The sequence below is a fragment of the Scleropages formosus genome, chromosome 24 (genome assembly GCF_900964775.1).
Source record: "Scleropages formosus chromosome 24, fSclFor1.1, whole genome shotgun sequence".
Lineage (NCBI taxonomy): Eukaryota > Metazoa > Chordata > Actinopteri > Osteoglossiformes > Osteoglossidae > Scleropages > Scleropages formosus.
In genome coordinates, this window is record NC_041829.1 from 3041971 (window position 1) to 3063393 (window position 21423).

The window sequence follows — 21423 nt, forward strand, 5'->3', positions numbered from 1 at the left end:
GGCCTGTACCACCTGTTCTCAAGCCAGGGTCCCAAACCTCAAGCCCGCTGGGTTGCTGGAACCCTTACCTGTGCCTTTTCGCCCCTGGTTCTATGGGACAGTGGACTTCTTGGTGGATCTTCCCCCCTCTGAGAGTAAGACCATGATCCTGAATTTAATTGAAATATTTTCCAAAGCTTGCAGCCTGATTCCTCTGCCCAGGGTGCCTACAGCCCTGGAAAGAGTTGAGGCCCTTTTCCAGCAGGTCTTTCATCTGTATGGCTTGCCAGAGGACATTATATCAGACTGCAGGCCCAGTTCACCTCAAGGGTTTGGAAGGCCTTCTGAGACAAGTTGGGGGTGTCCATAAGCCTCACCTCAAGGTATCACCCCAGGCGAATGCGCAGGTGGAATGGTTGTTACAGGAGATAGGACAGTTTCTCTGCAGTTATTGCTCCCAGAAGCAACATCAGTGGGTCCGGTATCTGCCCTGGGCTGAATACGCCCATAATGCCCTGACCCACCTGTCTACAGGTTTCTCCCCTTTCTAATGTGTTTTAGGATATCAGCCAACGTTATTCTCCTGGAACCACAGCCCCAGCAATGTGCCTTCATTTGACAACTAGCTCCGAGAAAGCGGGGAGACGTGGCGTCCCGTCACCTTCATCATAGGGTATGGCTCTCCACCTGTGATCTGAAGCTCCACCTCCAGTCCAGGATGCTTAGTCCCCGGTTCATTAGGCTCTATAAGGTGCTCCGCAGGGTCACCCCAGTGACGTACCAACTCCAGCTGCCTCCACACCTGCGTATACACCCAACCTTCCACATGTCCCTGCTCAAGCCTTGTGTGAACTCCATCCTCCAGACCCCCAGTGACATCGTATCACCTCCATCAGTGGTCGGGTCTCTGGCCTACTTGGTCCGGGCACTTTTCGACTCCAGGTGATGGCATGGGGGCCAACCATATCTGATGGATTGGGAGGACTATGGGCCGGAAGAGCATTGTTGGGTGCCGGCACAGGACATTCTAGACCCTGATCTCATCGCGGACTTCCACAGGGACCACCCGGACTGACCAATGCCTCGTCCCAGGCAACATCCTCCCAGCTGTTGTAGGGCGGCAAGTGCTGACCGTGGGGGGGTACTCTCATGCCCTCGACCACGTACCCAACAAATGCACCTGCAGGAGATTAAGGATTAAGGGTATTAAAGCAGCAGCATGGAAACATCCAATTGTGGAACCTCACCATTAGGAAGGTGCAACTTGCTCCATGACCCATTGCCCTTGTTTGGTCCTCGTTCTCTTCTCCCCCTTCCCCACCTCTCCTTGTCCCAGTACCCTTGTCTCTGATGATCCTCAGCTCTTCGAGTCACAGTGTTACTCTCTGAACAACATCTACAGATCGCCTGCCCCTTGCTCATCCCCGACCACGTCCACTTGTGATTGAGTCCGTTCAATTTATCTTCCAAACATGACAGTTAGGTGTAACGGGTGGCTTCAGTCAAAGTTTCTCAAAATAAAAAAAAGTACTACAGAGTTCTGTAATATTCATATTAGAAGGACAAATTTTAGCACACACTGATGTTGAGAGTGAACTGTCTGGACATTTACAGCTGCGAGCGTATGGATTGTTATCATCTTCAGACATGTTCTACGCCACTGCATTCAGACAGGTTTCTATGGCGACGTGTTGGGGGAGTAAATGAACATGCAAGCAATTTAAAGTGTAATTTTGGTTCTGCAGCCACAGCACAACTCCCAGAAGGTCATCCAGAACCTTCTTCAATGAGGCTAACAGTACATCACACGTCTTTCCACAGCCATTCAGGAAATGGGCTGCCTTGCGCCAACAAAAAAATCAAAAACTCACCTGGCACGTTTCATATTTCACCTTCCCTGCAGTCATAACTACATTATAACAGTCAGAATGGATATGAAGTATGATAAAATTTTAAAACCATATTAAAATGTGATAAAAGTAACATGTTATTTCTCTGGTAACATTAACTTCTGTGAACTGCAATATAAACTTGCAGTGTAAATGTGATAAAATGGTACATTGAGCAGGCTTCCTGAACTTAGTCTGCAATAATTACATCTTAAAATTACTCTAATTTGCAAGAAACTGAATTAATTGAATGGTGTCAAATTCAGTCCCCTGAGGCTGTTTCTGCAAGAAAATTCTGTTTTCAATGCAATGCTTCCAGATAAACCCCTTATTTTGACAACTGTAAATTTATCCATTACCACAAAACAAGACAGGATTTTTCCCAGTCTGTCTTTGAGTTGGGGGGGGGGGGGCGCGGTGGTGCAGTGGGTTGGACCGGGTCCTGCTCTCTAGTGGGTCTAGGGTTCAAGCCCCGCTTGGGGTGCCTTGCCGCAGACTGGTGTCCCCTCCTGGGTGTATCCCCTCCCCCTCCGGCCTTACGCCCTGTGTTGCCGGGTAGGCGCTGGTTCCCCGTGATCCCGTATGGGACAAGCGGTTCTGAAAATGTGTGTGTGTGTCTTTGAGTTGGATTTTGATATAAGTCAGAACAGTTAGGTACAGTTGGTATCTAATGTCAGTTTGTCAGATGTTTGTCTTAGTTTATCATATATCGTGTACCTTTCTGTGCCTAAAAACATGAAAGAAATACTTCCAGATTCACTAAAACATCTTTCATATAACTACAGTAATGACAATAATAATACAATGTAATGATAACTAACTACAGCATTTATAATAGAGCAAAATACAAAGATAATAAATGTTACTATTGTCATGATGAACAGAGGAGGCTGGACCCAAATGCAAGATCATTTATTCAGCATCAAAGGACTAGACGTGTTCCTGTGGTCAGTCGATCGGGGAATTAGCATGGACAAGGATCCAAAATTGCGGTTGAGGGACAAGGCGGGCAGTCATTATAAAAGATGTGGAACAGAATTGGGGAACTATGAGGGACAGGACTTGGAAGAGCAAAGTAAGGTTGATTTGAAAATGCAGAGGGAATGGTTGTCAAGTGAGATTCTGCAACTGGAAAGAGGTTGAAAAGTGTCTTTTATAACCGAGTGGGGGGGAGAGAGAGAGAGAAACAAAGAAAGTTTGTTCCAATCTTGTGAAGCTGTTCCAATCTTCGTTGGAGTTTCACTTTAGTTTCAGTTGTGATTGTTTTCCTTTTCTTGGATGCATCACAACCATGACACCAAAGCATAAATAGAAGGGTTAAAAAAAAAAAAAATTAAACTCAAATGCAGTAACACACGAGACACTTAACAGTAACGTGGTCCGACGGGGGGGGGGGTTTTGTCCTACCTCGGGCTCACGAGCTGACAAACTGCTGTAGATGAACAATGTTTTGATGCATGTAGCAAAGTAGCACCTGTTTGTTATTACAAACCATTGTATGTAAAGTAATTTTTAATGCAATAGGCTTAACTATAAAGTTTTAAATTTGATTGTTTAAAAAAAAATTAACTTCCGGTCACTAAGGGGGTTGTCTGTAAGTCGGGGGTTCGTAACCCGGGGACTGCCTATATTAGCATTAACTCAGGAACAAATAAATAAATGCAAATAGTTTGTATTATATTAGATTTATTTAAGAGGCTTTTCTCAAAAAGGACTTCCAATGAACTCTATGTAGTGTTATCAGCTCACACCTTTTTCACCAAGGTGACTTGCACTGCTAGATACACCATTTACAATGGGTCACTCATGCATACATCAGTGAAACACTATCTCTGTCACTCACACACAAGGGGTGAACCTGAACAGCACATCTTCAGACTGTGGGAGGAAACCAGAGCACCACCCAGGCTCTGTGAGACAGCAACGCTACTCGCTGTGCCACTGTGTTGCACACACACACACACACACACACACACAATTACATTCCATTCAATTCAAGAAACACAGAAAAAGATGTTATACCCCATGTGTACTTTCAACAGCTGCACACAAGGACCCAGTCCAACCACCAACCTGAAGCTACATAGAACACCCAGCATAGTCAACATACATCTTCATGCCCTGAGACCAAGTAGCTTAACTGACCCAATCCACCCACTAAACCAAAACTAACCCCACCAACACCTAAACCAAGCCTAACCCAACAAACCAGCTATCAAGCCAACCCATCTACAATAACCAATCACCAAACCACACTCAAAGTCAAATCTATAGACCTAGTCTCAACCACCAACAAAAACCAATCAAGCCTATTCCCACCAACATAAAAACCATCAAACCACACCCACCCAACAAAACCAAGTCTAACCCACAAAAAAAAAAACCCACCCATAAACAAAACCAAACCAACAAACCAAATCTGATCCACTAAAGAACCAAACCAAGACTAACCACCAACACAAAAAAAACCATCAACCAAATCCAGCCAAGCCAAACCAACAGACCAAGCCAAGAAACCAGACCAGCCGGGTACCAACATGAGTATTTCATTGAAGTTATCAAGTGGGCATCTCCCTCTGTCAGTGTGTCGTTGAATGAGGCCCATGACACCTCCAGGAAGGCTCAACAGTGCGACCCAGAGACCCCTCCACACACATTCAATACTCTTCACTCTCAAGAAATACTGCAGTCCCACTAACTCAACCAATTACACCACAGCTCCATACATACCTTCTAACCTTACCCCCAAACCAATCACCAAACCAACTGCAAATGTCTCACGCCACAAATTTAAACTATCCTACTTAACAAGGCCACATCTTAATTATCACCAGCTGCCTCCCATTACTCACCACCTGCCACTAATTTTCCACCATCACACACCTCCCTCCAGCCTGTAACCCAAACTACCCTGCTCTCTTTTCAACCACAACCACAGCCACTTGCCTTCTCAGCTGCCTCAGACAGCTCCTTCACCGCCGCCTTTAACGAGCGGCTTCTAATATCAAACTCCCCTAAGAACGCTGTAGCTGATTTAGCCACAAACCCTCTGACACCTACCTCTACTGGCCTCACATGAGCCCGCCATCCACAGTCTCTTGCCTCTGCCACCAGATATGCATACTTTAACAGTGTCCGCTCATATGCTTCCCCAATAGCATCCTCGGACGGCATTGTTAACTCTATAAAGTACATAGTACGCTCACTCACTGAATATAACACCATGTCTGGACGCAGCAAAGTAATAACAATGACCTGCAGAACCTGGAGCTGCTTTCCCACATCAGCCAACAGCTTCCAGTCCTGTGTGTTACCCCACCTACCAGGGCATGTCTGCCCTTGCATAGTGCTACTCTCTCCTGCCCACACAAAACCAACTGCTCTAGCTAAACTGCTAACAGGCAGAGAATTCACAATTTGCCGCTTACTCTTAAACACACCTGCTAAACATCTAAGAACTTGATTATGGCACCAAGTATATCATCCTCGGTGGTGCAGTGGGTTGGAAGAGGTCCTGCTCTCTGGTGGGTCTGGGGTTTGAGTCCTGCTTAGGGTGCCTTGTGTTGGACTGGTGTCCCATCCTGGGTTTGTCCCCTCCAGCCTTATGCCCTGTGTTGCTGGGTTAAGCTCTGTGACCCTGTATGGGACAAGTGGTTCAGACAATGTGTGTATATATGTGTGTGTTTAGCACCCCTGCCCCCAATTAACCTTATACCCTGACAAAATGTGCCTCAGCATTGCCACACAACTTACAAGAACAATTGCCACCTGCCCCCCTTTGCTTAACATTCTGTGGCGCTGGTAGCACGTTATAAGTCGCTCCAACAATAAACTTAAGGTGATTCGCCTCCATCACCCACACATCTTGCCAGCGTAACTTTCTTCTCTCCACACCTTCCAAGTTCACCCACTGACCCTGCATTATATTATATTATCAGCCGGATTGTAGTGGTGAAGGGGGAGCTGAGCCATGAGGCAAAGCTCTCCATTTACCAGTCAATCTACGTCCCTGCCCTCACCTATGGTCATGAACTTTGGGTAATGACCGAAAGAATAAGATTGCGGATACAAGTGGCTGAAGTGAGTTTTCCCCGCAGGGTGTTAGGACTCACTCTCGTTGATAGGGTGAGGAGTTCAGACATCTGGGAGGAACTCAGAGTACAGCCGCAACTCCACATTGAAAGGAGCCAGTTGAGGTGGTTCGGGCATCTGATAAGGATGCCTCCTGGGAGCGTCCCTTTGTAGGTATATCAGGCACGGCCAACTAGGACGAGGCCCCGAGGACCCGCTGGAGGGATTATATCTCACAGTTGGCCTGGGAACGGCTGGGGATCCCCCAGGTTGAGCTGGAGGAAGTTGTGGGGGACAGGGGCAGCTGGACCTCTCTGCTGCCACCGCAACCCTATTAGGACAAGTAGGATAGAAAATGGATGGATGGATTATCAGCCATTGAAAGACATCCTCAGTGTCTTTGGCCTCTTTGCTAACTGGTTCACTAAAAGGTCCTTGGTATTTTCTCCTTCCCCACTTCCTACATTAATAAGTTTGATGGCACCAACAATCTGGTCATGCTCCAAAATCCAATTAATCTGCAGGTTGAGGTATCAGGCTCAATGAACCCAGCAGATTTTACAGCAAACTGCATCTCTGCCCCCTGTGCCACACCATCCAGACTGTGTCGCCACGGCTGAATTAAAAGGACTCTTGTACAGCACCCTGCAATGTCAGGGAGGAGGCTGCAGCCTCCTTCACACTGAACAGGAGGGAAGTGCCAGTAATCAATTCACAGATGTAAATTAGATGTGGCTCAAGCCTTCGTAGAGCCCATGAGTAGGACCTTTGAAGTACTGCACAAAAGCTAATCGGTAATCGCTCCATCCACCTCTCCACTCCATTAAAGAGCAGTGAAAATCAACCTCAGAGTGCAGCCCTGAACAGGTTCTCCTGTCAAAAGTGTTCAGTAATGTAGTGGCTACAGGTGCTGCCTTTGGACACAAAGATTTCAGGTTTGAATCCTATCTGTAGTAGCCTTACTTACCCTAAACTGCTCCAGTAAAATTACCCAGCTGTAAATAATTGTAGCTTTTTTAACATTGTAAATTGCTTTGGACAAAAGTGTCAGATAAATGAATAAATATAAAAGCAGCTGCTTTTCATCAGTCAACCCAAATAGCAACAGTGCTAAGAGTCCCCGTTCTGCTTTGTGTCAAGACATTGTGTCAGAATTACAGCTCCATCACTATGCGTGTTACATCATTGTTTTCTTTGCTTCCAATGATGGTCTGCACATGACTCTTATGGGAGGGTCACATTATATAAATACTCAGTTTTTTTGAAACACAGAGACCTGCAGGATAAGATGACTTTTCAGCTAGAATCCTCATAGCAGAGGGATAATTGGCCCTAATTCAATATTCACTGTCACGACTTTGGTATTTTTAAAATTTCGCCGTCAGCATAGAGAATTTTTCCCAGGATGCTTGTAGATGGGTGGGTGGGGATTGGGGTGAGGGGGAGCATGTTCACTGTAAAACATTTCAGGCCCAGCTGTTTGCATCCTGTTGACTTGGGGACTGTCTCCATGGTGATGAGAGGAACGAGGCAACGGAAAGTACAAGGTGCCTTATAAGAAACAGTTAAGTGCTTAGAGCAGGACAAGGAAGTCACCGTCCACAGTGAAAGACAGACAGATATAATAGTTTGTAACTTTAAATAACTACAAGTTATTTTCAAAATACAGATGCTTCAGGAAAAAAATTAATATTTCATATAGAACAATATCAAATGCAATGAGGTTATTTCTGATTCTGTACATAATCTGTACCAAATTTTTGCATTAGGAGGGCTGCAGTTCTCAAATTAAAATAGTGTTTTTCATAAAATAAGTTAAAACTGACTTTTTAGTGTGTGCAAAAGCATTGAGCATTTCTGTTCTTTTGTAGAGAGCTAAGATTACAAGACACCCTAGACAAAGATGTCAGCTAAAATAAAATAAAATAAAATAAAATAAAAGCATGCCATTTGAACCTGTAGCCTCTTGCACAACCAGTTGTTTGAGATGTGGTTGAAAAAAGAAAACACAGCTTTCAAATTAAATATGTTTATGTTAGTTTCTCATATTATAACCATCTTATACTCTCCACAAATAGCTGGTATATGATATTACTGATGGTATTTTTACATTTTGACAGGATTCTGCAATGGGCTGACTATGCAGTTGAGAATGCTTAAAGACAGCTCGACAATACAGACCAAAAGCTCTAATTGCCGCCACATTAATTATTCAAAACATCCAAGGCCCCAGTCATATTTTGACAATTGTAGACAATACAGAAGCACAGCATTAGACCATAATGACATTGGAACAGACAATTAATAGCACTACACACTTACACAAGACATCCCATAATTTCAGTGTTTCAAGAGGCATCTGAAGAAATATGCACACACACACAAAGAATATTCTCTTTGCAGAAGGATGAGTGCTCAAAGTGGAAAACCGTAGTCTTAAGCACTAACAGTGTGGAAGTCACTCCAACATGAAGTTACTAATCTCTCTGTTGTCAATGTGAATAAATCTATTTTCCAACAGGAGAGAGAAACCCAGAGCCTCAGGATCACAAGGATAAAATAACCACAGAATTTAATTAATACAAAACTAAAATCACAGTGCAAATTGGTACATGTTGATTTCATTAATAATATATTGTATTTTTGTATCATTAATAGATTTACAAAACAATAGCAAAAAATAAACAAATAATATGCAGTCGTGATCTTATGACAAAAACTTTAACATAGGTTGAAAAAACATTGCAAGGTGTTTACAATAACAGATGCGCAGCTTATAGACTCTACATAGAGTAGATGCTTTAGATTGCAGGGATCCCATAGAGTATGTCCAGGAAGTCTCCGACTAATGGACTGGACAAAAAACTGCACTCACAAACCCAAGTGAACAGTTTTCATGCAGGCGGGGTGGCAGGTAATAAACAACCACAGTACCAATGGTAAATATAAACATTTCTCACAGAGATTAAATAATATGCTGTATAGTGAAAGGCTACATTACATCTACTACCAACCTATGACAAGTCCTCACAAACCAGTAACAAAATACACTGGTTATTGACTTGACTGAGGTCATTGCTGACATTTTGAAATACAAAGAACTTTCTTTTTCATCTGGGACTTCACAGACATTCTTTTTCTCTCAAAAAATTAAAGTGTCATGTCTGATATGGGAGGCCACATCAGAACCACAGATTAGAAAAAAAGATGAAAAATGACTCCACCCAAAATACAAAAATGATCATAATTTGTTTTATTTACCTCAGCACTGTTTTGTCTTAACTATATTCATTTCATACACTTTAACACACTTATTGCAGGGAATTCATTGTTGGTAAAGAGTTGATATGTGGGTCATTAAACACAGTGTCAATGAAGACTGTGCTTTGAGAGCCTAGCCAGCAGAAGACAGATGAGAAGAAATCAGTCAGTCTATGTGCTGTATGCTATATAGGTTCATTTATTTATACAAAGGTATATCTTCATTTGAGTTTTGGTTTTGGTCCACATCTAGATCAGTCTTTCCAGAGGCTCGAAGGCTCCTTTCATCTGCATCATCCAGGACGTCCAAGAATCTGGAAGAATTTCCGGCTGGGCCTCGCTCTCCAGGCCTGGGCCACACCCACCCACACCTCTTTAGTTCAGGCCCAATGTCCAAACAGTTGCAGCTTTCCAATCCCATGAATAACAGTGTACAAGTCAGAGCAGCCCTGTCTCTCCGACATGGTTAGAGGAAGCATCGCTGAACAAAATTTGAATAGTACACATTTCTAAATATCAGAAATGTATTACTGGAATGTCACGGTGTGCTTCATAAAGACTTACAGCTACAGTTTTGTTGAAGGCTTAAATCTATGTACCGGTGTAGATAATTTAACTAGCAACAATCAGGTGGTTCATTAGCATCTCTGTGTTACATGTATATTTATATGTTTATGTTTTCTCATCTAACTGTACGTAAACATTTAAAAACTCATACAATGACATTGGGAGGTAATTCGACAATTTAAATGGTTCTTATAAAATCTGGCTAATAGTTTCCTAAAAGATATATTTCTATGTCTCAGAATGGTCTGCGATGTTAGTATGTTAGTATGGAGAAGAAATTTTACTGAGCGATATGCTTCAATATATGTACTGCAAGTGTATATGTATTCAGCTACAATCTCTGTGTTCATGTGTGTATTCTACTGGATATTGGGTGTGTTCAGTGTAATTAAAAACATACTTAAATACGTAAAATAATAGCACACACACACACACACACACACACACACACACACACACACACACTTTCTGAACCGCTTGTCCCATACGGGGTGGCGGGGAACCGGAGCCCACCCAGCAACTCAGGGCGTAAGGCTGGAGGGGGAGGGGACACACCCAGGACAGGACGCCAGTCCGCCACAAGGCACCCCAAGCGGGACTTGAACCCCAGACCCACTGGAGAGCAGGACCTGGTCCAACCCACTGCGCCACCGCACCCCCTAAAATAATAGCATTGAAGCTCTATTTTTTTTCTGTTTTTTTGGATACCATACAGAAAAGCTGTTGAAATGTGCACTTGGTTAAAGATTTATGATGTTACAATTAACATTTTGGAAAGGCAAGGTTTAGCCTAACAATGAATCCATATTAGAGAAACCAGAAAATTTAATGTATGTGTATGTTTACAATCTGAATGCCTCTGTATGACATTGATTTCTCTAGTAACAGCCATTCAGCTTTAACAATGATACTATTTAATTTAGAAAAGGTGAAAATAACATCAGCGCTATAATTGGGGACTTTTGATGTAACTGGCGCTAACAAGCCGTGTTTCCCTGATGGATTATCTGGGATGGAAATTGTTGAATTGCTCCCCATAGACACATGTTACTCTGCACAGCACACGAGAAACGCTTGTTGGAGATGTGAGCCAGAATGACAGTGTTACCTTTCTGTATGGTCTGTGCCTTCCCCCCAGCCATTAAGACAGAGCGCTGCCCTCTGCTTGCGTATAACCAGTAACGACAACCTCTTTGCAGTTATCTGCATGTAAACAACCAGAGAAATTTCAGTTGGTCGGCTCTCCAATGATCGTTCAGTAGCATCAGCAGAGAAGCAATATCCACATGCAAATATGTATGTAGTTTGTTGACGCATTCCTTTTTTTTCTTTTATTTCCTTTTTTGTAGTGTTTCAGCCAATGGCACAAACACAAGTTCAATGCACAGTCCATGTCCCAGCATCATTGTATGTTCAAAACACTGCTATTAAGACAACGTGACATAATGATCCATGCAGGCATGATCAAGCCCAGAAGTTTGTGAAAGACGTGCAGGTGATTCAAGACACAATTCCAGACATTTTCTCAAAAAAAAAAAAAATGGATAAAAATCACAGACATGAGGTCCAGTGGAGTGATCTTTTGGAAGCACATATTTCTTATTTCTAAATATAGCTGTGTACACAAGTATCCCTGATTAAATACATTGTTAATTAATATAATGGCTAAATCCAGAGCCACTTGGAGTCCTTTTATTGCCATTAAGTTGGCTAGCAGGAATTTAATGTGCATGCAAAGTAAACACCACCAGTGGATAAAACTAAATTCTAAAAATGGAGGGAACCACTCTCCAGGCCTGTTGGTGAGTCCTAGTCTCACAGGATGGATGGGATGGGCGAGCGAGAGCGCCTCAGTGGGCAGGGTGAGCCATACGGAGAGGTTACTGGAGACAGTCTGAGAGCGCCACCAGCCAAACCCGCTATGTTGTTTAAGCTCCGGGACTTTTCATAGCCTTTGATGCAAGAGAATGCACAAGACACACAGGTTAAGTCTTTCGGTTGGGGTGAGGACACTGGACGGTGCAGCCAAAGAGTACACACACCATGCATACTGTTTAAGACAAGGTCAGCGGTGCTTGACAGGCAGATGTCAGCTAACAAAAATGCAGGCAGTCACACATAAATCAATGCAGTAAGTATATTCAAACACAATTTCCTGAAATATTATTAAACTCATTTTGAAAATGCAAGCTAAAAAGTGTCTCATAAAATATGACAACCAGTGAGATTTAGTAGGTGTTTGTTAAGTTGGCTATAATCAAAGGTTTGGTAAGAATAATTTTTCTTTGGTAAAAATCTAAGACTTTTTTTTGTCAAATGCACAACAATACAGCAAAAGAGACAAACAATTGTCATGAATATTACTGGATATGTTTTTCATCATTTCATAATTAATAGTTGGGCATTTAGCAACTCAGACTGATTTATTGGTTACACTTTGCTGGATGTGGGCACTGGAGCAGGTTTAACACCTTCATAAGTGCTATACAAGCACTGAAGCTCTCAGAAGTAGTCATATTTGCACAGACACAAATGAGTAGGCATGTCACACCAGGCACACTGGCACTATAGGATCAACTAGATTGCATGTGTGCCTCAAGAATTAAAAAGATCAATAATACTAGAATGAGTCTGCCTTAAAACCAATTTAACTTGGCGCTGATTTAATCCCAGAAGACCCCCAGGTACTATAGGTCACTTCTGGTGCCAACACAGCAGTTTATATTCATTCATTTCAAAAAATTATTGTCTACACCTACTCATGCCAGCGGTCTTTAGCACTGCAAGTCAATGTCTCCTGTAATGACAGATTGGTAAGATCATTGATTCTGGTATTTGGACAAAAAGCAGTTATAACAGAAAGATAATCCAATTCAACCATTTCTACCTCGGCTTTCTAAGAAGTAGAAACTATGTCCAATCTTTTTGTTTTGGCACACTGGCTCCTGAACTTATATATACTACCTTTCTTATATGAACTACAAACTACCATAAAATTAAAACTAAAACAGCTGAAAAAAATGCACTGTCTATAAAAAGTCCTATTTAATACTGATTGTTCACCAATTCATTCTAAAATGATATGTAGCTTTTGTCACCTTGTTAATGATGGACACAAATACCAGATACAAGTTTTAAACACTGTGGAAGTGAATTAACAAAATATAATGTTAATTGATGTTTGCCCCACAGTTACAGTGCATTTTACTGGCAACTAATGGTGAGGAGAGGCGCTTGAATCAGTTATTTTCACTCCACAACAGACAGATTTTTTTTTAATGTAAAAGAGGAGAAAGCACGATTTAAATGTTTGTATCTTTGGAAATGCATTACTCAAAGATTAAAAACAGGAGGAACCAGTGTACCTGTCTTCGTGAAATATCACATTTTCAGTCAGATCATCCGAAGAAACCTTAAAGCTGGCGTGTTTTACTCTGTGTGTGTGTGCGTGTGCGTGTGAGAGAGAGATTCCCCTAAGATAATTATAGAATTCTTTATCTGTGACCTGAATGCAGAATAGGAGATCATTTCATTGTTGCTCTAGTGATGCTGCACAGTTGAAGCTGCTCTCTATGATTAACTTGACAGTTGGGTGCAGATTTAAACAGAATACCACATTACTCCAGTCTTTGAAACTGTTGTAAAATTAAGATGAACATTTTTAAACATCACAGTACAAATCTATGTATATAATGTGGGTGGGCAAGCAACTCCAGGTTCCTCAGGTCATTGCGGTTACTTCATTGCATCCAGATATAGTGTTATACTCGGAGTGTGAGCAGGTTGTGTACTTTGTAGAGTTAACAGTGCCGTTCGAGGATGCTATTGGGGAGGCTTATGAGCAAAAGCTGTCAAAGTATGCAGAGCTGATGGCAGGCTCAGGTGAGACCGGTGGAGTTAGGTGTTAGAGGATTTGTGACTAAATCAGTTATATCATTGTTGGAGGAATTTGATATTAGAGGCTGCTCATTAAAGTTGGTGGTGAAGGAGCTTTTTGAGGCAGCAGAGAAGGCAAGTCAGTGGTTATGGCTGAAAAGAGAGCAGGATAGTTGGGGTTGCAGGATGGATGGAGGTGAGTAATGGTGGAAAATCAGTTGCAAGTGGGTAGTAATGGGAAGCAGCTGGCTGTGATTAAGGAGGTGTGGCTTTTAATTAGGGTAGTTTAAGTTGGTGGAGTGTTGCATTTGTGATTTCTGCTGGTGGATATGAAGGTGCAGTGTCTAGAAGGTATGTATGGAGCGGTTGTTTAACTGGTTGTGGAGTTATTGAAGGTGCAGTATTTGTTGAGGGTGAAGGGCATCTAAGATGTGTATGGAGGGGGGTGGGTCTGGGACACCAGACTGCACTGTTGAGCCTCCTGGAGGTGTCGTGTGCCTAATTCAATGAAACACTGACAAAGGGCGGTGCCCATTTGACGACCTCAATGAAGTATTCATGTTGGTAGCCTGATGGTTTGGTTGGTTGATGGCCGTTTTAGTTTGATGGTTTGGCTTGGTGGATTTGTTGGTTGGGTTTGTCTGGTGTGTTCATTTGGTGGATTTGTTGGAGAAGGTAGCTAAGCATCTTGATCTTTGGTCATGGAGATGTCTGTTGGCTATAGTAGATGGTCTCTGTGGATTCATGTTAGTTGGACTGGGTCGTTGATAAATATGCATGAGATATAGCATCTTGTCCTGTGTCTCTTGAATGAATGTTTCAAAGGGAAACGGTTATTCTACAAATGGAACATTAGGATAGAAAGCATAAAACTCAGTGATTATGAATAAATAACTTTATTAAAAGTGTTTTGGAAAAAAGCGGCATTCCAAATATTGATTAAAAATTAAGTGCAAAGGTTTAATTATGACCTCACTGTTTTTGATGGAAGAAAACAACATATTTTAAACAAACTGTGTCACTCAAGAAGACAAATGAGAATATTCCAGTGTTCACCCAATTATTATAGTGGGAGTGCAATATAGCTTCAGGTATGATTTATTTTTTTGTACATGTGGAATGCCCAGTTACCAAAGGGCAGCATATACCACATTGTCTGTTCTGTGTTGTAGGTCTGGGTTGCTTACTGGCTTGGAGGAAAAGAAGAAAGGATATGAGGGAGCCTTTGGAGAGTGCAGTGTTTCATGCGATGCTTTCAATATGTATAATATCCTACTGAGAACAAACACTGCGACACCTCGGTCATGGGGGCGACGTGTGCCTTCAAATGGCATGGGGGAGGGTGTGCTGTCAGCAGGTGGCCTGTGATGCATTTTTCTGTGACATCAAAAGGCCAAAGGTCACAATGACATTTATCTGAGCTTAGTTCACCTTTGACACATAGACGCTCATCATAGCTCTGGTTGTATGACTGAAAGGTGAACTGTTGGTTTAGTACCCCATTTTTATTAATTAGGGAGACACAAGCTAGGCTTCATTTATAGATGGGCTTGTTGGTGTCTATTCCAGGATGCAATCTACCAATGTATCAGTGAAGTTTTTACCCTGAATATGTCAAACTGTAAAAACTGGGGCAGCAGGTTGGGCAGTGGTTATAGTGCTGCTGTCTTTGGACCAAAGAGATGCAGGTTTGAATTCCACCTCCTCTGGTATTACCCTTAACAAGATAATTACACTGAATTGATACAGTATTATCAAATAAAGTATCCAGCTGTATAAATGGATAAGTTGCTGTAAGTACTTTAAAATTATGTGGTGCTTTGGATAAAAGTATGAGCTAAATGAATAAAAATACAGTTTCTCTGCTGAAACTGTCACAACATTTGCAAGAATGATTTATGTCTGACAGTATTCCTGCCAGAAGGACTGCAGACTGAATGCTTTTGGGAAACTGAGGTCCAACTGATACATTCCAGTAAGACATGATTGTTAACACCCAGGCGTGGATTTGTTTTGACTCGAATTCTAGCCACATAAGTTATAGTCACCTTCTGAAAGAGTTATTTTAATTATAAGCAGGAAATCAACTCGGTTAAACTTAGCTAGTCAGTTAAGCTTTTGCTAGACTGTGGAATTCCTGATTGTCTAAATAAACTATACTGAACAAACCATTCCATTAACTGAGAGATTTTAGTTTTTCCGTTTTTTTTTTTTTTTTTTTTTTTTTTTTTTTCCCCTCTTCTGGTAACAGTCTAGCCATTTATAGAAAAGTGAGCAGGAACTGTACATTTTCTTTGATGCCTAATGTGTATGCCCTGTAAAAGGAGAACCTTGACATTCTCTTGAGCATAATGCCATAAGTCTTCAGGGAGGAGCTGTGAAACGTGGTGACCTTTCTGTCTACTGCAGATCCACAGGACATGTGTGTTGCTCCATGGCCCCGGGCTGTGATAAATTACCGGACACCAAGCAGCAAAAACAAAGTAGGTTTTTTTTTTTTTTTTTTTTTTTTTTTTTTTTTTTTTTTTTTTTTTTTTTTTTTAAAAAAAAAAAAAAAAAAAAAAAAAACAACCCCTAACCACGTAACACATTCTATTCCTCCAAGCCCCAGCCCCAGGCAGTCAACGACCTGCCATGTAGCAAAACGCCTAAAGGCAAGGCATGTGTGCTGGTACAGCTGTGCTTATGGGGGACATGGCACATGCTCCAAACAGTGGTGATTTATAATTGATGGTGTGCTCAGCTTATCAACAGGTATTTGATGGGACTAACTAAAATGCACTGATTCATTTTAAATGGCATAACCTCCCATCAGAGGCATTGCATTAAACCCTGATAACATGCTATACACCTAATGCTATTAATACTCATGCTATTAATATTTTGAGTCTCTCTAGGTCTTGCTCTCACTTCAGATACAGCCAGCATGATATCATTTAAAATATGACAAAAAAATACATTTTTTTTTTTTTTTTTTTTTTTTTTTTTTTTTCCTTGGGGCTCAAACAAGGCATCAGTTTGTCAGTTGAAGCTAATTACTTGCTAACTGGCTCCAGACTGTTGGACTTACTTTGACCATTAGACAATAGATGATTGTTGTGAATGAGAATATCTCTTTCGACAGTTGAAAAAGTTTCCAAGAGGATGATGACTCCTTGCTCACCTGGTTTCCTAGCTCCACTGTCGGCAGAGCAGGCGTAGTCACTGGCCGCCAGTAGGAAGCAGGTGCCACCACTCCTGCGGCTTCTGTCCTGGGTGCTGGACCTCCTCATGGGGAGTCGCTCCTCCGGAGACATGGTGAGATCACTTCTCCCACTACAGTCACCTGACAACACTGGCCAAAGCACTGCACCGTTTAGGGATGAGATGTGACATGACAGACACAAACATCAAACATGCCATGCTGACAGTTAACATGGCTTAAAAATAACTGCTGATTTGGGGAATGGGGGAAAAAAAACACTATGTCAAAAACTGAACAACTAAGATAAAATTTTATAGATCTGATTCTAACATTCATACAACAAAAGGATTATGCAAAAATAATATGGGACAAAAACTATGCAGAGAAAGTAAGAATGTGGTAAATTTGCTCGAAATGTTAAGATGTATTTTTACTGAGCATTGCTCTGTTAAGTAAATGACAAATAGATTTTTTTTTTTTTTTTTTTTAGAAGAAAAAAATTGTGGATAAATTCATGCATGTCACAGAATAGCATTCTGTAACAAAATGAGTTCTCAAACATTCCATGTGTAGCAAGTCAGATGGAAATGCGGTTACTGCATTGTCAGTCATAGCAAGCAAGATCAGGATGTATGTACGTTTTTTTTTTTAAAAAAAAAAAAAAAAATGAATCAATACTTCACAAAGTTTTGTGACATGCAGGTTCTCTTTGTTTTTAACAAATCGGTTTATGCTATATTCATGAAAATGATCCCTGTGCTCACTATTAATTGCCACCCATAGCATATGTGTCTGACCTAGATTTTGCCAAGTAAACCTAGCGCTATTTTAATAATTGGAGGGTCAGGGATTGACACATGAGCCCATAGCTCACCTGATCTGTTGCATTCCAGTACCCTGCTGCCTTTGCTGCGGCAGAGGTCACTCTGGGTGCTGTTGCAGGCCATCTTGAGGTCAGACTTGCCGTAAATAGGGGACCCGCTCTGATTGGCTGCTGGGATGTGCTTCTTCCTCTTCTTGGGAAGCTTCTGCTTTGCCATTGCCAGTGAATAGTACATGCCGAAATTGTTGACGATCACCGGCACGGGCATGGCAATGGTCAGCACGCCTGCGAGGGCACAAAGGGCACCCACAACCATGCCTGACCATGTCTCTGGGCACATGTCACCATAGCCCAGGGTGGTCATGGTCACCACTGCCCACCAGAAACCAATGGGAATATTCTTGAACTGTGTGTGGTCACTGGCAGTGGGATCATTGGGGCTGGCACCAATGCGCTCAGCGTAGTAAATCATGGTGGCAAATATGAGTACACCCAGTGCAAGGAAGATGATGAGCAGCAGAAATTCGTTGGCACTGGCACGCAGTGTGTGGCCCAGCACGCGAAGTCCAATAAAGTGACGGGTCAGCTTGAAGATCCGTAGGATGCGCACAAATCGGACTACTCGTAGGAAACCTAGCACGTCCTTAGCTGCTTTGGAGGACATTCCACTGAGGCCCACCTCCAGGTAAAAGGGCAGGATGGCCACAAAGTCAATGATATTCAGGACACTCTTGACAAACTCCAGCTTGTCTGGGCTGAAAGTTACCCGTACCAGGAACTCAATGGTGAACCAGAGAACACAGACACCCTCCACATACGTCAGGGCCGGGTCTGTCTCTATCTCGTACTGCGGTCCCAGGTCCAGGCTGTCATTCCTTCTGAGCTCTGTTTTGTTGATGATTGTGTTGAATGCCTCGTGGGTCTCCAGGCAGAAGGTGGTGATGGACACGAGAATGAAGAACAAGGATGCGAAGGCCACAAACTGTGGAGGATGAGAGGGGCAGTTAAAACAATCTCACAGTTCTATCAGTGACACATAATAACCAGAGCTGAGAGACAGTCAAGTGAGAGTAGCACAAGATAATTCTGTGTGGGCGATTGCAGGGATGCCAAGCAGAGATTGTAAATAGATGGAAATCATTTACTGAAGCAATGCAACTATTCTGTTTGTCAGACTTAATGCATTTATTCTTGACTAACACGTTCATATGTCCAAGTAAAAGTCTTCAAGGAATAGTCCACTTATCAAACATAAGCTTATTACTTTTACTGAGTCAGAAGGCCAGACGTATCAAGAATCCAGCATTGGCTATTTCATTATGTTCAAATGAGGTAACAAACTTCCCAAAGTCCTGCTACAGAATACAGAACATTTGAGTTCTCAGCTGACCACAAGTAACTGGACTCACACTGTCTATTGGAGCCCAGGAGTGGCCTGACACCACATCTTCTCAGTTGTGGGCAGCGATTCAACTGTTCGATGCTGATTTTGTCATAACAGGTTATATCCCCATTTTCTAGTTATGAATGCTACAATCAATAATACTTTTAGCTCCACTGAGATGTGCATTTATCTATTTATTGAAATAAAGCACACCAGTGCATAGATAAGACATGCTATTGTTGTATTGTAAGTACAGTGCTTGTGTAGTAAGTAGGAAGTCAATATGTAAAGTACTTTGTAAAATATATATGTTCGTGTTGCCAGATGACAGAACAAAGTATTTGTTTCACAAACATCCAACAGAGCACACACTATCAATGTAATTGGCAGGGGGGGGGGGCAGACTTTTTTTTTTTTTTTTTTTTTAAAAAAGTAGTGTAAAAGAGGAGGGGGTGCGGTGGCGCAGTGGGTTGGACCGCAGTCCTGCTCTCCGGTGGGTCTGGGGTTCAAGTCCCGCTTGGGGTGCCTTGTGGCGGACTGGCGTCCCTCCCTGGGTGTGTCCCTTCCCCCTCCAGCCTTACGCCCTGAGTTGCCGGGTTAGGCTCCGGTTCCCCGTGACCCCGTAAGGGACGAGCGGTTCTGAAAATGTGTGTGTGTGTGTGTGTGTGTGTGTGTGTGTGTGTGTGTGTGTGTAAAAGAGCACCTGCATCATTTTACTTAAGGCAATGGTGGAAGTATATCATCATTATACTTCCAAAAACATGTTTATTATTGAAGTATGACAGTGCAAAGCCCACTGTTTATTTTCCATAATACATTATTTCACTCTTGACCAGGGCTGTCCACGCCTTGAAAACTCCCAGAGATGTTCAAATTGAAAAGGGTTAAATTTCAGCTGCACTCTGTGGTATTTCTTAATTCCAGTGACAACGCATGACAACATCATTACTCTGAATGCCAGTCTGTTTCATGATGTCTCCAGCTTCTTGAGTTAAAGTATGGTATCCATGTGTCTACATGAATGGGCAGACAGAATGAGCCTAAGGAGGTCTATTTAAATTCCAGAAAGTATCAAGATCACGATATTTATGACAGTAATTTAACCATGACATAAAAGGATATATAACACGGTTATATACAACCCAAAGCAGATTTGTGAAACTACTCCACTTAAAATATATGTATTTCATCTCTGCAATTTATTCAGACTTTGCACTTGAACTTGGAGGATATGCAAATACATTTATTTAAGGGTTAAGGTTAGGGTTTGTGGGGCATGGTGGAGCAGCAGGTTTGACCTGTGACTGCTCTCTGGTAGGTCTGGGGTTCGAGCCCTACTTGGGGTGCCTTGCCACAGACTGGCATCCTGTCCTGGGTGTGTCCCCTTCCCCTCTGGCCTTGTGCCCTGTGTTACCCGGTTAGGCTCCAGCTTGCCTTGGGACAAGTGGTTTCAATCTTATTGCGTGGGTTACGGTTAAATCCTCATCGACTTGATGGGGCAAATACTTTTATCACAGCTCAGACATGAAAATGCAACTGTATGGTTCATGAGCTCTTCAGATGCATTAATTCTGAAAGAACATCTCTGTACTTTTTGTCTCTGGACCTCAGTATCCTATGTGAGGTCTAGCAGAACAGGTGGATTTGACTGGACACAGCTAGACAGTCAGGTCTCATTACTCTCTCCAGGCCAGCATGTCCTACACTGAAAGACCCACTTTCCTCCACTTCATCAGGTTACAATGTCTCGGAAGTCTACAGAATGAAATCAGTCTCCGGTAGAAGTCAATGGATTTGGATGAATTTAGACTTCTTTAGCACATGGTGAATAACCAGCATTAAAACACTGATAGTACTTAAAAGACATCCATCCATCCATTTTCTTGGCTGCTTAGTCCTTCTAGGGTCGCGGTGGCAATACGGTGAGCAGAGAAGCCCAGACGTCCCTGCCTCTATCAACTGCTTCCAGCTCATCCTGGGGGATCCCCAGCTGCTCCAAGGCCAACTGGGAGATATAATCCCTCCAGTGGGTTCTGGGCCGACCTCAGGGTCTCGTCCCACTTACTCGTGCCCTGTATACCTCCAAAGGGATGTGTCCAGGGGGTATCCACACCAGATGCTAGAACCACCTCAACTGGCTCCTCTCAGTGTGTTGAGTGTGAATAGTGGCTCTGCTCTGAGTATCTCCCGGATGGCCGAACTCCTCACCCTGTCACAGAAAGTGAGTCCCACCACCCTGCAAAGAAGACTGATGTCAGCTGCCCTTATCTTTGATCTTATTATTCCGGTCATTACCCAGGGTTCATGACCATAGGTCAGGGTAGGGATGCTCTCCGTTAAATGGAGAGCTTTCCCTTATGGCTCAGCTCCACCTTCACCACTACAGTCC

The 21423-nt window shown here is 42.6% G+C and overlaps 1 protein-coding gene across 4 annotated transcripts in view; it reads right to left on the reverse strand.

Moving 5' to 3' along the window:
- Window positions 1–10431: 10431 nt before the first annotated feature.
- kcnc2 (potassium voltage-gated channel, Shaw-related subfamily, member 2) overlaps window positions 10432–21423 on the reverse strand; it is a 69378-nt gene continuing 58386 nt past the window's right edge. Inside the window, exons 2-4 of one of the 4 annotated variants that reach the window (XM_018756002.2) lie at window positions 17702–18632; window positions 16807–16977; window positions 10432–10970 (exon numbers count right to left, since the gene is read on the reverse strand). In XM_018756002.2, the coding sequence (XP_018611518.1) occupies window positions 10909–10970; window positions 16807–16977; window positions 17702–18632 (1164 nt within the window). In that variant the 3' untranslated portion in view covers window positions 10432–10908. Of the gene's footprint in view, window positions 11720–16806; window positions 16990–17701; window positions 18633–21423 lie in introns of all 4 variants that reach the window. The other 3 variants (XM_018756001.2, XM_018756000.2, XM_018755999.2) reach the window with 3 other exon arrangements.